Below are 12,596 nucleotides of genomic sequence, written 5' to 3'. Positions count from 1 at the left end.
TTCAGGTAGGAAAGAAGCATACATGAAATCTCCAAAGCGCTCTTCTAAATACAGTGCCGACGCAGCAGCTCAACACTGAGGGTTGAGATGAATGCAGATTCTGAAGTCACATCACGGTGTGAAAGCGGGAGTCGCGAAACACATTTAGCTTAGCATTCAGGCGTTAAATGGATAAACGTTCATCAATTTATGTCTTTTGTGGTGTAGATCTCAAAGAAACACAGACTAATCGGTTCACCTTTAACATTTTTTTTATTACGGACAAATGAAACAAAAAAGGCATAGTGACACAAAATGACCTGGCTGGCAAGGAAAGAAAAGGCCAGCTTCAAAAAAAGTAAAAAACAAAAAACGGGAAAAAAAGCAATCATCATCATCAAACCAAAAAAAAAGAGAGCAAAAACAAACAAACAAACAAGAAAATTCAAATAATGTAGTTATAAGCAAAAAATGATCTCATTTTGTTCATAAATAGATAGGAAACCAACCTGTTAAACAATTAAATAACTGATGGGCAACTTGCAAAAAAAAAAGAAAAAAAAGTTGGTAACAATTTAAAATAATTATCATTACTGGCTTTACAAATAAAATAACTACAATTGGCAGGTTTGTACACAAATTAAATGTCTTAAAAGTTATTCTTTTTTTCCAAACTAAAATATTATGCTACAGTGAAAGAAAGAAAGAAAAGTTTGACTAAATGATCAAATGTAATTTTTTTCCTCACAAAACTTAAGGATGAGATCAACACAATATAACACCTAGCAAAGCTACTAGAAAACTATAGACCCACTGTTGTTTTTAAATGTGTGCTGTAATATCTCACATTGAGCATGGTTTAGTTCACCTTTAAATGTTTGCCCTGGTATGGATTCATCAGTCAGACACGGCAAAAGAACATTGCCTGTTCACCCAGACCTGTGTTTGTCTTTATTCTGGGGCTCCAATTCTCCTAAAACCTGTCCCCAATATTTCCTCCCATCTGAAATGTACAACCTGAGACACAACAGCCAATCAAAGCGCGCCAGAATTTATTCCTAAAATCCCAAACCTCGACAGAATCAGTCCTGACTATAGCGGAGTCTAAACGACTGGGCCAGAGCCCGGTGGCGTGGAACCCAAGTGCAGCCAGGTCGTATGGTCAGTGATGGTTTCGGCCATCAGTCTATCTTTAAAAATCCCACCATTGAGCACAGATTTAATGCAAGATTGTGTTTGTGTGAAACACTCCTCTGATATCACCTGCACAGGCTGATCAATTTGTACAATGCACACTCTCACACACACTCTCACACACACACTCTCACACACGCTCCCACGCCCACACACACACACACACATACGTACGTACACACTCGGCACACGCTCACAAGATACCATTTAAAATACAAATTAATGAATTATAAGTCATATTAAAGAAGAACAAAAATATCTGGACTTCATTTTCCCAATTTGATCCCAAAAAAAGTGATATTTACAATCACACTGTGACAGATCATTAAAGACCTATGGAGGTCTTTAAAATTACAAAAAGAAGTTGTTAAATTCATTTATCTATTCACTTGTTTTTTTTTTCTTTTTTCTTTTCTTTTCTGTCCTTACTAATATCTTCTCGAAATTCACAGAGCATCAGATGGACCTACAGTAAGCTGCGGGCCTTTGATGACTTCATCAGAAGAGTATTTCTCTACAGTACAGGACCAGTTATTGGCAAAAAAAAAAAAAAGCGATGTAGCAAGCAAGAAATAAATAAAACAACATAAAACGAGAGCATGAAAAAGTAACCGAGAGGAGGAGAGTTTTCCTCTGTTTTAGTTAAAGCTCATTTGCCCTGAGGGCCAGTTTTACGGTAGTTTTTGTCTGTTTGTTTGTTTTTTTGTTTTTTCCTTTAATATATCTCTTTTTTGTCTTTTTTTTTCTTTATTCAGAGAAAGAATGAGTGCTCTGGAAGGTCTCCAGTGGGAGGCCTATACATTTTAAGTGCTTGGCAAAAAAATGAGAGGATCACTAGTAGTCTTCAGAACACGCGCACACATCCTTCTAAAAACGAATGCAAAATGACACTGAGGAAAAACAGAGGGTGTCGGGGAAGGGTGGAGAGGTGTAGGGTACTCCCTGGTGTTGTTTCATCACTTTTTGTCGTCTTCCTCCTCAGTTCACTTCAAGTGAGGTAGAGTGGCTTGTCCCTGCCTATCATGCTGCCACTGCGAAATCAACACACACACACAAACAGGTCAGGTTAGGATGGTGTGACGACAGAAGTCTGGTTCAGATCACTGTGTAAAATTCACATTACAGCAGGAAACTGATGTACTGTAGAACTGTAATACTGCAGGGATCCGGAACAGAAACACTTTACTGAGGGGCAACATTTATACGGAAATCAGACACTTACAAGAGACTGTCAGGACACATGACATTATTCCACCAGAGGTGAAGCAACACCAAACTTGATGAAAGCAGTTAATGACCACTGATGCTTGGTGGAATAAGCCTTTGTGGAACAACAACCTTATCTCCAAAGTGGCAACTTTACAGGAGGATGAAGGAATGAAAAACCTTCATTCTGGAGCTTTTCGATTGGTCCATTGACCAGGAAATTTAGACTTTCACAGTGTAAAGAGAGCTGCATGATTCAAACCATGTCAAAAAATGGCACAAACTGAGACTAAGTAACTGAGTTATCATAACAGGCTTAGGTAGGTGTCATATAGCCTTAACCCCTTAAACAGCCTATGGTCCGCCAGCAGGCTGAATATATTATTACAAACGTCTGTTACCAATAGCCCCACCAGTTTGTACAGAAGTTCCTGTAGTTATTAAGTAATACACCTTAGTGTGTGATAAGCCTTGGAGTGTTAAGGGGTTAAAATCAGAAATCTGTATCATCTACAATATAGTGTGATATATAGCGATACTGTGAGCATGTGGATATCTTGTAATTTTTTTCTATATGATTTGAGGAACACACCATCATATGCATAAATTCGGAGTAAAAGAAAAATTGACTTTTTATCCAATCAGAACAGATCCAGTGGGATCTGGATACTATGAACAGAACCACACGGCTCTCTAGTGGTCAGGGTTTAAACAAAACACTAAATAAACCACTGTTTATTAAACCACAGAGAAACCGCTGTATTTTTGTAATCGAGAGTCAGTCACAAAACATAATATTGTGATACTTTGATATATTGATATCATCTCTACTTTCCAGTGAAATGCTATGCTGATAATATACTGTAGTTTAAAATATAATATGTAAGCTATGTAATATGTAAGCTATATGAAAAGCTATTAAAAGGACTGCAAATAAGCATTTTCACTGGTGGTCTCACACTTTTAGAAGCTCCTGTACTGTTTTTATCTTATGAAAGAAAAAAAAATGCAGCAATGATAACAGACACTAAACAAGCAGATAATTCACAGACATTTCCATAACTGTGAGACAGCTAGCTATTTTTTCAAAGGATCCAGTACAGTAAAGGTTCTACGCCAATTAAACACTTTCCCTAGAACCTTACATCCAAGCTAAGAACCATTCAGGGATCCTTCATTTTTAAGCCTGTACTCAGAGGTTGTTACATTCTACACATCAAGGTTTTCTGACAGTAAAAGTTCTCCTTCAGTCACTCAGTCAAACGCAGCGTGCATCCAGGGTGTAGAGCAGACCACAGAACCGGGCGGCAAAATGCCACAAATGAGGAGGCACTGCCACTTCCAGGCTCAGTGTGCTGACAGTGGCCTGGCTGCTGCATCTAATAACTACACAGAGTGTGGAGCTCAGCTCAGCTGATTCAAGCCGGCCTGACATCTTCTTCCACCTCCACCAGACGTACCAACTACATGATGAGTGTATTCTGGGACAAGCTCTCTCCAAGCCAGTGCATGGAAAGTAGGAATGTTTACTGGGCAGTAAGGGTGCCAGTGTGATCTCTTTGGTGACAGACACTGCTAAGGCTGGTGGCACAGCTGCTACGACTGTCAGGGGAATAGTCTCACATGAGCACTTTGGGAGCTGCCTGTGTCACGGCATTGGCCTGCAAAGGACACTTTTAAACACACACACACACACACACACACTCACACTCGCTCCTCGTGCAAGAACATCATTGGAATAGAATCTGGTTGTTTAATCCGCAAAACTATGAAGCCAATTAGTGGTGTCTGTACTTCATGTTTTTATAAGTATATCCAGGGCTTCATTTGGTTGGAATGGGGGACTTGGGGGGGCTGTGAGATGAAAAAATTACAAAGACCCCCCCCTGTAAAACTGTTCAATTTCATTGCTAATAAGCTAGTTGTTACATCAGCTAATCTTAATTATGTCCATATGTGGGAAGCACACACTGCCCTGCTAACTTGATGTAGCAAAGACCAGCAAACACTAGAAGAAAACAACCCAAAGCCATTGTAAGACTGTATGTTCTAATTTCACGGTATTAAATTAAAGTCGGAATATAGCATCTAGACCAACTAATCATGGTACAAGATGAGCGAGACCGAAAACAACTCAACACTACCTCCACCATGCTTGACATTTTACTGGGTATGGGGTACTGGGTATGCCTCATTCATAGCCTCTGTTGCCTAAATGCTTTTAAACAGTCCAGCAGACACGATATGAAAAAATACATTAATGTGCAATACATTCATTATTAATTATTGAAACATAGTTTCAAACAATTCGATACTACATCTTTAAGCATTTTAAATACTTTAAATACTAAGCATTTTAAATCTTTAATTAGAGATGTACCGATCAGTGATTTTAGGGCTAATACCAATCGAGGGCAGGGCTGGATGCCGCATAGTTTTCCAGGCATTACTTGGTAATGTGCATTGCCTCTCAGGATAAAACGTTCTTTGCTTTTTGGAATCAACCCCATTTAAAACCCTGTCGAACTCGGAGCACCAGCTGAGTGAGTCTGTAAATTCCAATACATACAAAACTGCACTGTGGAGCTCACAGTGGCGATACGCTCTGATACTCACTGTACTGGGCTAAGCGATGTCTTGAGAGTTTTACATTAGCTTCAATAGATTTCTGCAGCCGTGAGTGAGGGCTGTATTGGCAACTAGTGCTCTAGTGGTTGAATGAGGAACTGCAGGGTCTGGTGACCTTGCAAAATATCTAGTTAAATATAGATCAGAGATGTTTTGATACTGATATTATACAGAGACATGGCCAGGGGTGAATCACTATTAATTAATCATTGTCCAGGTAACTACAACTGGTATCTGTATGGAAAACTGGAGTTCTGGCACTGTATTAATCCCAACCGCAAAAGCAAAACATTAACAATAGGCTATGGTTGCCAAACAACTTAATGGTCAAAGGTAACTTTATAGTAAGCACAATGATTTTTGATTGAACACCAACTATTAATACAGCCCAGATGTCATAAACTCTTAAGATTCGTCTTACATCTTAAGATAAGTCTTATGCTGAAGACACAGCTCCAAAGCAAAAAGCTACAAAGGCTAACACAATGTTAGCCCACTTAGTGCAGGCTACTGAAGCTTGTTGGGAAAACAGCAGCAGATCAACAAACGCTTCCAGCGAAACCAGGCCAGAAAAGTAAACAGTCCACTTATGGTGGAAACAGCTCATTTTCAAGAGTGGAAAAGACTGAGCTCCACAAATCCACTCAGTGTGAAAATAACAGGCCAGTTAGGTGCTAGCATGCAGGCAGGCCCACTGAGAAGAAAGAGAAGAATCCTTCTTAACAAGATAGGCCCTCTTATGTTTTTCGGCTGCATGCTTGCTTCCAGCAGAACCTCTAATCTCTCAGGCTGTTCAATTAGCAGAGGAGGTTTTGGAGAGATTTAGAAGGTTGGTAGTGTTTCTGCAGGCGCTCCCATATCATTGAATGTGTGGTAATGCGGAGTATTTTTTACATTTAAAAAAAAAGGTCAAAAACTAAAATTGAAAATAACAAACCATGTATAGCCCCTTTAAACAGTCCAGAAAGGAGCTGAGAAACGAAGCATCCCACTCAGCTTATAGGGCCTAGTTAAGAACATCACAAACACTATATGGACAAAAGTATTGGGACACCTGCTCATTCACTGTTTCTTTCATAACCAAGGGTATTAAAAAAAAGAGTCAATCCTGCTTGTTTTGGAGTAACTGTCTACTACCCAGGCTCTCTACTAGATTTTGGAGCATTTTGCTGTGAGGATTTGATTGCATTCAGCGACACAAGCTTCATGTTTATCTGCTCCAGAGAGTCCTATTCTATTGGCAGTACTTCTCTACAGGGACTAGACAAGTTATGTGTGTGCATTTGCACATCTGTGTCAGTGATGATGTGCAAAAATGGCTAAATGCATTCCTTAGAAGGGGTGTCCACAGACATTTGGACATATAGTGTATAGATAGGTGCCGTGATCTGTTATGAGAACTGTGTTTGACAAGAGTGACTGAAAGAGAAGCACACACACACACACATAAATACATACACACAAACACACACCTGCAGTGGTTTCCTCCACACTCCCGATTGCAGTACTCACTGTCCCAGTCAGGGTTCTGTCCCACTGGGTTCGGAGCCCCAGGAGACTGAGAGCCACCCACAGTCTTCTGATACTCTGACTGTAAGTGAGAGAAGCCCTGTGGAAGAGAGAGAGAGAGAGAGAGAGAGAGAGAGAGAGAGAGAGAGAGAGAGAGAGACTCATTTACTGCAACCTCCACAGTAATTCAAAATATTGATTTTTTTTCATCAAATTCTACAGTGATGAGCAATTTAAAAAGACAAGACGGGGAAAAAAAAAGGGGGCACACGTCGACAATTTCAGTCTTCAAACCGCAGCCTCCCTCCTGCATGTTAAATGCTTTCTTTCTTTCCGTTTTTTTGTTTTTTTTACTTTTACGACTTTGCAGAGAGGCGCTAAGCAGAAAGCCAGTTTCTAAAATCAGACGCTTTCACTCAGCTTCACACTTTGCAGGTCTCTGCTGATTCAGATGACACCTCAATACACACCTCCATCTCACAAAACAACACACCAACTGAGCCCATCTCACCCCCCAGTCACAGAACATCACACTTCATTACAATATATCCACTGTAAACACACACTATAGGAGATATGTGCGTGTTTCTTTGCTGTAGCTGGTAGGAGGCAATGGCTTAAGGTTTTTAGTAGCACTTCTAACATCTGAAAAAAATTACTAAACTCTAAAGCTCTCATTACCAAACGCAGCAAGACCCTGAAAACTTGCAGCAACACCAGTTAAACGTGCAGACGCCTTTGCTAACACTTCATTTGAAGGCCACCTACGTAGGGACTTCACAACACATGCATGAGCATTGAACAGCACACTTGGAAAGTAATACTTGAATGTTTAGGAGCAGCTTATGCCACTAATCACAAATTAAAATGTAAAAAGTATTTTATGAAGCAATGCCTTAACTCTTCATGTAGTCAGCATTTGATCAGAAATTACATTCATTAGTATTGGCAGTAATTTAAACCATCATACTTGGCAGTAATTTAACTTTAGCCTAGTTTGTGGAGACCCACAGGGCTCTATTTTAGGGCCAATGTTACATGCGTCAATTATAATCATAATATAGTCACTACAGTGAAGAACTGAAGCTTGGGCCTGCATTCAAGGTTTAAGACGTGATGGACATTTGCTCCATTCATAACACTGTAGTAAAGCTTCATTTACAAGTAATGGACCTAATAAGGAAGTGGCCTCATTATGTACTGCATATTTATCAGTTCCATAAAAGATGTTGATGCCCTTGAATTTACAGTAAGTGGTAATCTGCATACATATTTGTCCATGTGCATGAATATACATAATTCACGTCCTTGCGTAAAAGTAGAAACACCCTGTCTGATTATTACAGTTGTGTAGGATTATTATTATTATTATTATTATTATTATTATTATTATTATGAATTTCTATTAAGGAGATACGTGATTCATGAAAAAGAGGATGTGTTGTTAGATGTTGTTGTTTTATATAGAACTGATATGCAGTATTCTTAACCTAAACTCCTCCAGGTTCCAGGTTTTCCTCCCCACTGTTATAACTGAGGAATTACTCTGCCAGTTTGCATTTGTTTTGCATGTAGTTACCGATTAGTAATCCTAAGGGTGTAATAAAAGTCATAGAGCACAAGGGGTTCACTAGGCCTTAAAAGCTGAGAGTAATGCTTCATAACAGTGTTATAAATGGAACAACTTTATATCTCTTTAGTGTAAACCTCTTATGTCAGCACAATTTTCTTAACGTACATCTAATGTCATGCCAATAACTGGCATAAGATGCTCATAAATCCGCAGGTCCTGCTTAAAAACATTATTACATGTGTTTTGATGTTTGAATGAAGGTGGTCTATAAAGAAAGTGATACCTGGCTATTCCAGATTTTAGAGAATCGACAAAACTATGAAATGACACATATGAAATTACTACCTTTATAAATATCACTCATCTACTCTATTCTGCTAAATGAAGCTATGTATTTAATCCCACCTTACCTGACAACACAGATACACTAACCAGAATGATGTAAAATAATTGTAGTTAATGTTTCTCAAACTTTACATTTCACAGATGATTTTAACCAAATACTTTTTGTTGTTTTGAGAGGAGGACAGATAAAGCATAAATATAAGATGAGATTTAAGAATAAATGCATGCATCGTACACATTACGGCTGCATCAGCACTGAAACTCGGTTGCAAAAGAGGTTTGTAAAAGTTTCCAAAGCGGTAAACGCATGGTAGTCCGTCAAATTAGCACGAAACAAGAAGGTGGTTTGTACACAGCGCAAGGTTTCAATGGCACACCACAGCAGCACTAGCATGATGTGCGAGCACCTGCAGAGAAAACACACAGGCGCTATTCTGGACGATGGACTGCCAGAGACAGCAGAACCTCTGTAAGCGTTGTGTATTATATGTTTAAATAATATTAATAATATCATAGTGAAGCTTTTTGACATGTGTTATCGCTGCAGTCTGCTAATACATGTTATTAAAGCCATAGTCGTCTGCCTGCTACCCAAGAATTTCCATTGAATAAGAATAAGAGAAAGTGTTAAGGCTAGGGCACATACCCTAGGTAGTTATTTTACTTCTGCCATTGTTTTAAGCACAATTCTTTATTTAGGGAATGCCATCTATACAGTAGATCGAGTTTTAATAACAGGGGTCAGTATCCAATTTATAGTATAGGCCTACTGATAAGGGTTTAAGTAGAAACCTGGATTTCTTTTAAAATTTTAATACTGACAAATAATAAGCCCTTTTTCCTGTTTATTGTTATTGTGCTAAAGATGCCAGTTTTAAACTTAAATATGTAACATTTTGTTTACAGTTCCTTTTTTGTTTTGCATACTACAGTGACATGCAGTTTGCGGCTGCATAATAATAACAACAATAATAATAATAAATGGAAAATAAATTCATTTTTGTTTAGATTAATCTGTGAAATTAATCTGCAGACTAATCAATACAAAAATATCAACATTTTGGGGTGGAGGAACATGTCCTGTAGCCTGTCCTACCAATCTATCGTCCTATACATAACATCTCTACCTTGTTCATGTGTCTTTGACAAGTCTTTGCAACCCTCCACCACCTAGTCACCTCCCCTTTAACTCTGTCATCTCTCATTTCTCATCAGACGGGGGGGCTGGCATACCACCACAAGCAGAAGCCGCCTGAACTCCAGCCCAAAGTTCTCAGAGTTCTCTCATCATATGCTGATGGCATGGTCTGAACTAGCAAAATAGTCGCTAAGCAGCCCTAATATATAGACAGTATTTAAATACTCACATCAGGCTTCCTGCTCACATACTCTGTAGCTACTCAATGGGAGGGGAGGTGCTACTGTATTACTAGTGAGATTCATGGCACCAATGTAAAAGTACAGACATCTTTTATTATTTTATACTGCTAATTTATCAACTCTTTTGCTACCTTCGCTGATGTGACACTGAATTCCCCCATTGTGGGACTAATAAATTATTAACCCTAACTTATCTTACATACAAATTATGCAAAATACAAATTCAACCATGTGTGTCCAAACCAGACTGCTTATTTATAAGGTTATCTTTTCTATCTCTTTATTCCATTGCTTACAAACTGTGACACAAAAGAGAATCTTCTGATCACCAGCTCAACAACCATCGCTGTAGTTTCGTCAGGTGTACTCACCTGTTGGCCTGGGGGCGGGGAGTGGAGGGAGGCCTGGAGGCCCATCTGGTGGGAGATGATTGGCTGTGACTGGACCTGCTGCATGCGGATAGGCTGGTTGAGGAGGGAGCCCTGGTGCAGGGAGAGCTGCTGGTGGAGAGGGGGGCTGATCTGGAAGGAGGCGGGTGGGGAGGCGCTGAGGGCGGGAAGCATGGCCGAGCGCGGCAGGCCGTGGCGGGGCGGCCCGGCCGCGTAGCTCTGCAGGTCGGACAGAGGGAAGGGGCTGGGGCCCAGGTAGGGGGAGGAGGGCTGGGGAGGCACACTGTACAGCGGAGGGTTTGGGGGCATCATGTGCGACGAGGGTTGGCTGGACTGGACATTTTTGCTCTCCACTGGGTCATTGTAGGTCTGGGAGAGGAGAGGGAGAGAAAGAGAGAGCAGAAGAGTCAGGGATCAAAGCACTGAGAAAGACTTATCACACAGCACAGAAGCAGAGCTCACAGCGATTCGCTCAGAAAAGTAATCAAATTTACACACATTTACACAATCCTCCTACTACCACAAATGCAGTCCATCTGCCTGGTGTCTGAAGTTGTCTAATGTAGCACACTAGCAATGGAAACATATACACTATATGGACAAAAGTATTGGGACACTTGTTTATTCATTCTATCAAAACCAGATTAAAAAAAAAAACTACTTTGGGATTGCATTGCTGTAGGAATTTGATTGCGTTCAGCACCAAGGGCGGTAGCGAGGTCAGGATGTTGGATGATCACCACCTCATCTCATCCCCAACTCCCCAACTCATCCCAAATGAGCTGTATGGACCACCATCCAACCTTATGAAGATCGTCCCGTCGCCTAATCGCCCAATAAATGTCTGCTGTGTTTCACCAGTACTGCTCTCCTCTCAATGTGGAATGGGTGGTCCTAAAAGTGGGTCAGGTTTACATCAGCATACCCCTGAGCAATCACAAGGCTAGCATGGCTCCGCCCTTTCTTTGAGTCTGAGCAGAATTTAGCGGCAGGGTACCAGGGCGAACGAGACGTCCGGGCGTAGCTGGTGGGATGACGGGGCACACAGGACAGTCACTCCCTCAATCGTCTCTAGAAATGGGCTAGTAGCTTGGTTCCAGGTATCAGAACCTCAGTAAAGCTTAAATATCTGTAAAATCACAACTGCAGAACATACAGTAGAAGACCAGAGAGTTCTGATGAGTGCATTTCTGTGATTTTTGTTTTGTCCTATTTCTGCTGTGTGTTTTCTATTTAAATTTAGGCCTTTACACACACAGTTCTACTAGTGTCTATAGCGCAAAACTTAAAGTAGCAAACCCTTGATGCTAACAAGCTGCAGTAAGGGCAAGGTTACATTTCATCTTTGGCTGATCTGAGCTTTAAATCAGGAATATAAAATACACCACATTAAACAGCAATGCCATACTCTAGCACGGCAGTTTAAGCAGAGAAACACGCAGAACTGCCCGAGGCTATTCTCCTATTTAAGCAAAACCAGTTATGTCACACGGTTTGTAAAAACATCGCTGGGCAAATCTTCTCAAGCATGCCGTACATAAAAAATCAAACGCATAATTCCGAGCAGGAAAATAAAACTAAAACTAACAGACCATGCAAACTAGTTTGTTCATTTTTTCCTGCTTTGCCAATCCGCCATGATGCCCATTCATTGCTCCTCTAGGGTTCTCTACAGTACAGATCCACAGATCCTAAGCGGCGGTGTTTATAGCGTATGATGAAAAGCTGGTGCTTTCATTACCTGCCACAATAAGTGGCGTGATCTACGATCAGACTACTTATATATATTGAACAGGGAGACGGAGCTGATCAATATGAGAACAGCAGATGGATGGAGGGGGGAGATGCATTTGCAAGGCAGTAAGGAAAGGGAGTGGAAGTGTGCCTGTGAGTGAGCATGCGTGTGTGTGTGTTTGATAGAAGTCACCTGCCCCTGGAAATTTCCAAACATATCCATCTTAAAATTAAACAAGGGGACCTGGAACTCCTCCAGGAAGTCATTTTTTAATCGCTCTACCCCAAAAACCATCACTCCGAAATACCTGCGTTTACATAAAGGCCGTCCAGCCGTGGATATATGGACATAGGATCCGTTTCACAGCATTCAATTAACCACCTCATATGTCATAAAACTGCGCAACACTTCAGACCAGCACCTTCTAGCATTCATTCAGTTCTCCCTTTTTTCGCAGAGTTCTGCGCTGTTCTTTCGAACGCAAGACCGAAATACATCAGTTTTCGCACCAGATGTGCCTGAGAGAGGTGTTAATACATCATTCCACATTAGTGCTACGCCTGAAGAGGGAGGAAGGCCTCCTTCAAAAGTGGGCTTTCACTCGGCTGCCATAATCAAGCGACGTACATTTGCAGAGACAAAAAAACGCTCACAATAA

At 40.6% G+C, this 12,596-nt stretch overlaps 1 protein-coding gene across 4 annotated transcripts in view; it reads right to left on the bottom strand.

Moving 5' to 3' along the window:
- Positions 1–233: 233 nt before the first annotated feature.
- The window catches only part of tox2 (TOX high mobility group box family member 2), a 162,852-nt gene continuing 150,489 nt past the window's right edge, over positions 234–12,596 (bottom strand). For all 4 annotated transcript variants that reach the window (XM_072684789.1, XM_072684790.1, XM_072684791.1 and 1 more), the window contains 3 exons: positions 10,186–10,572; positions 6,480–6,616; positions 234–2,204 (listed from right to left, as the gene is read on the bottom strand). In XM_072684789.1, the coding sequence (XP_072540890.1) occupies positions 2,162–2,204; positions 6,480–6,616; positions 10,186–10,572 (567 nt within the window). In that variant the 3' untranslated portion in view covers positions 234–2,161. The remainder of the gene's footprint in view (positions 2,205–6,479; positions 6,617–10,185; positions 10,573–12,596) is intronic.

The sequence above is a fragment of the Salminus brasiliensis genome, chromosome 7 (genome assembly GCF_030463535.1).
Source record: "Salminus brasiliensis chromosome 7, fSalBra1.hap2, whole genome shotgun sequence".
NCBI classification, from domain to species: Eukaryota; Metazoa; Chordata; class Actinopteri; order Characiformes; family Bryconidae; genus Salminus; species Salminus brasiliensis.
This window is presented reverse-complemented; position numbering and strand designations above follow the sequence as displayed.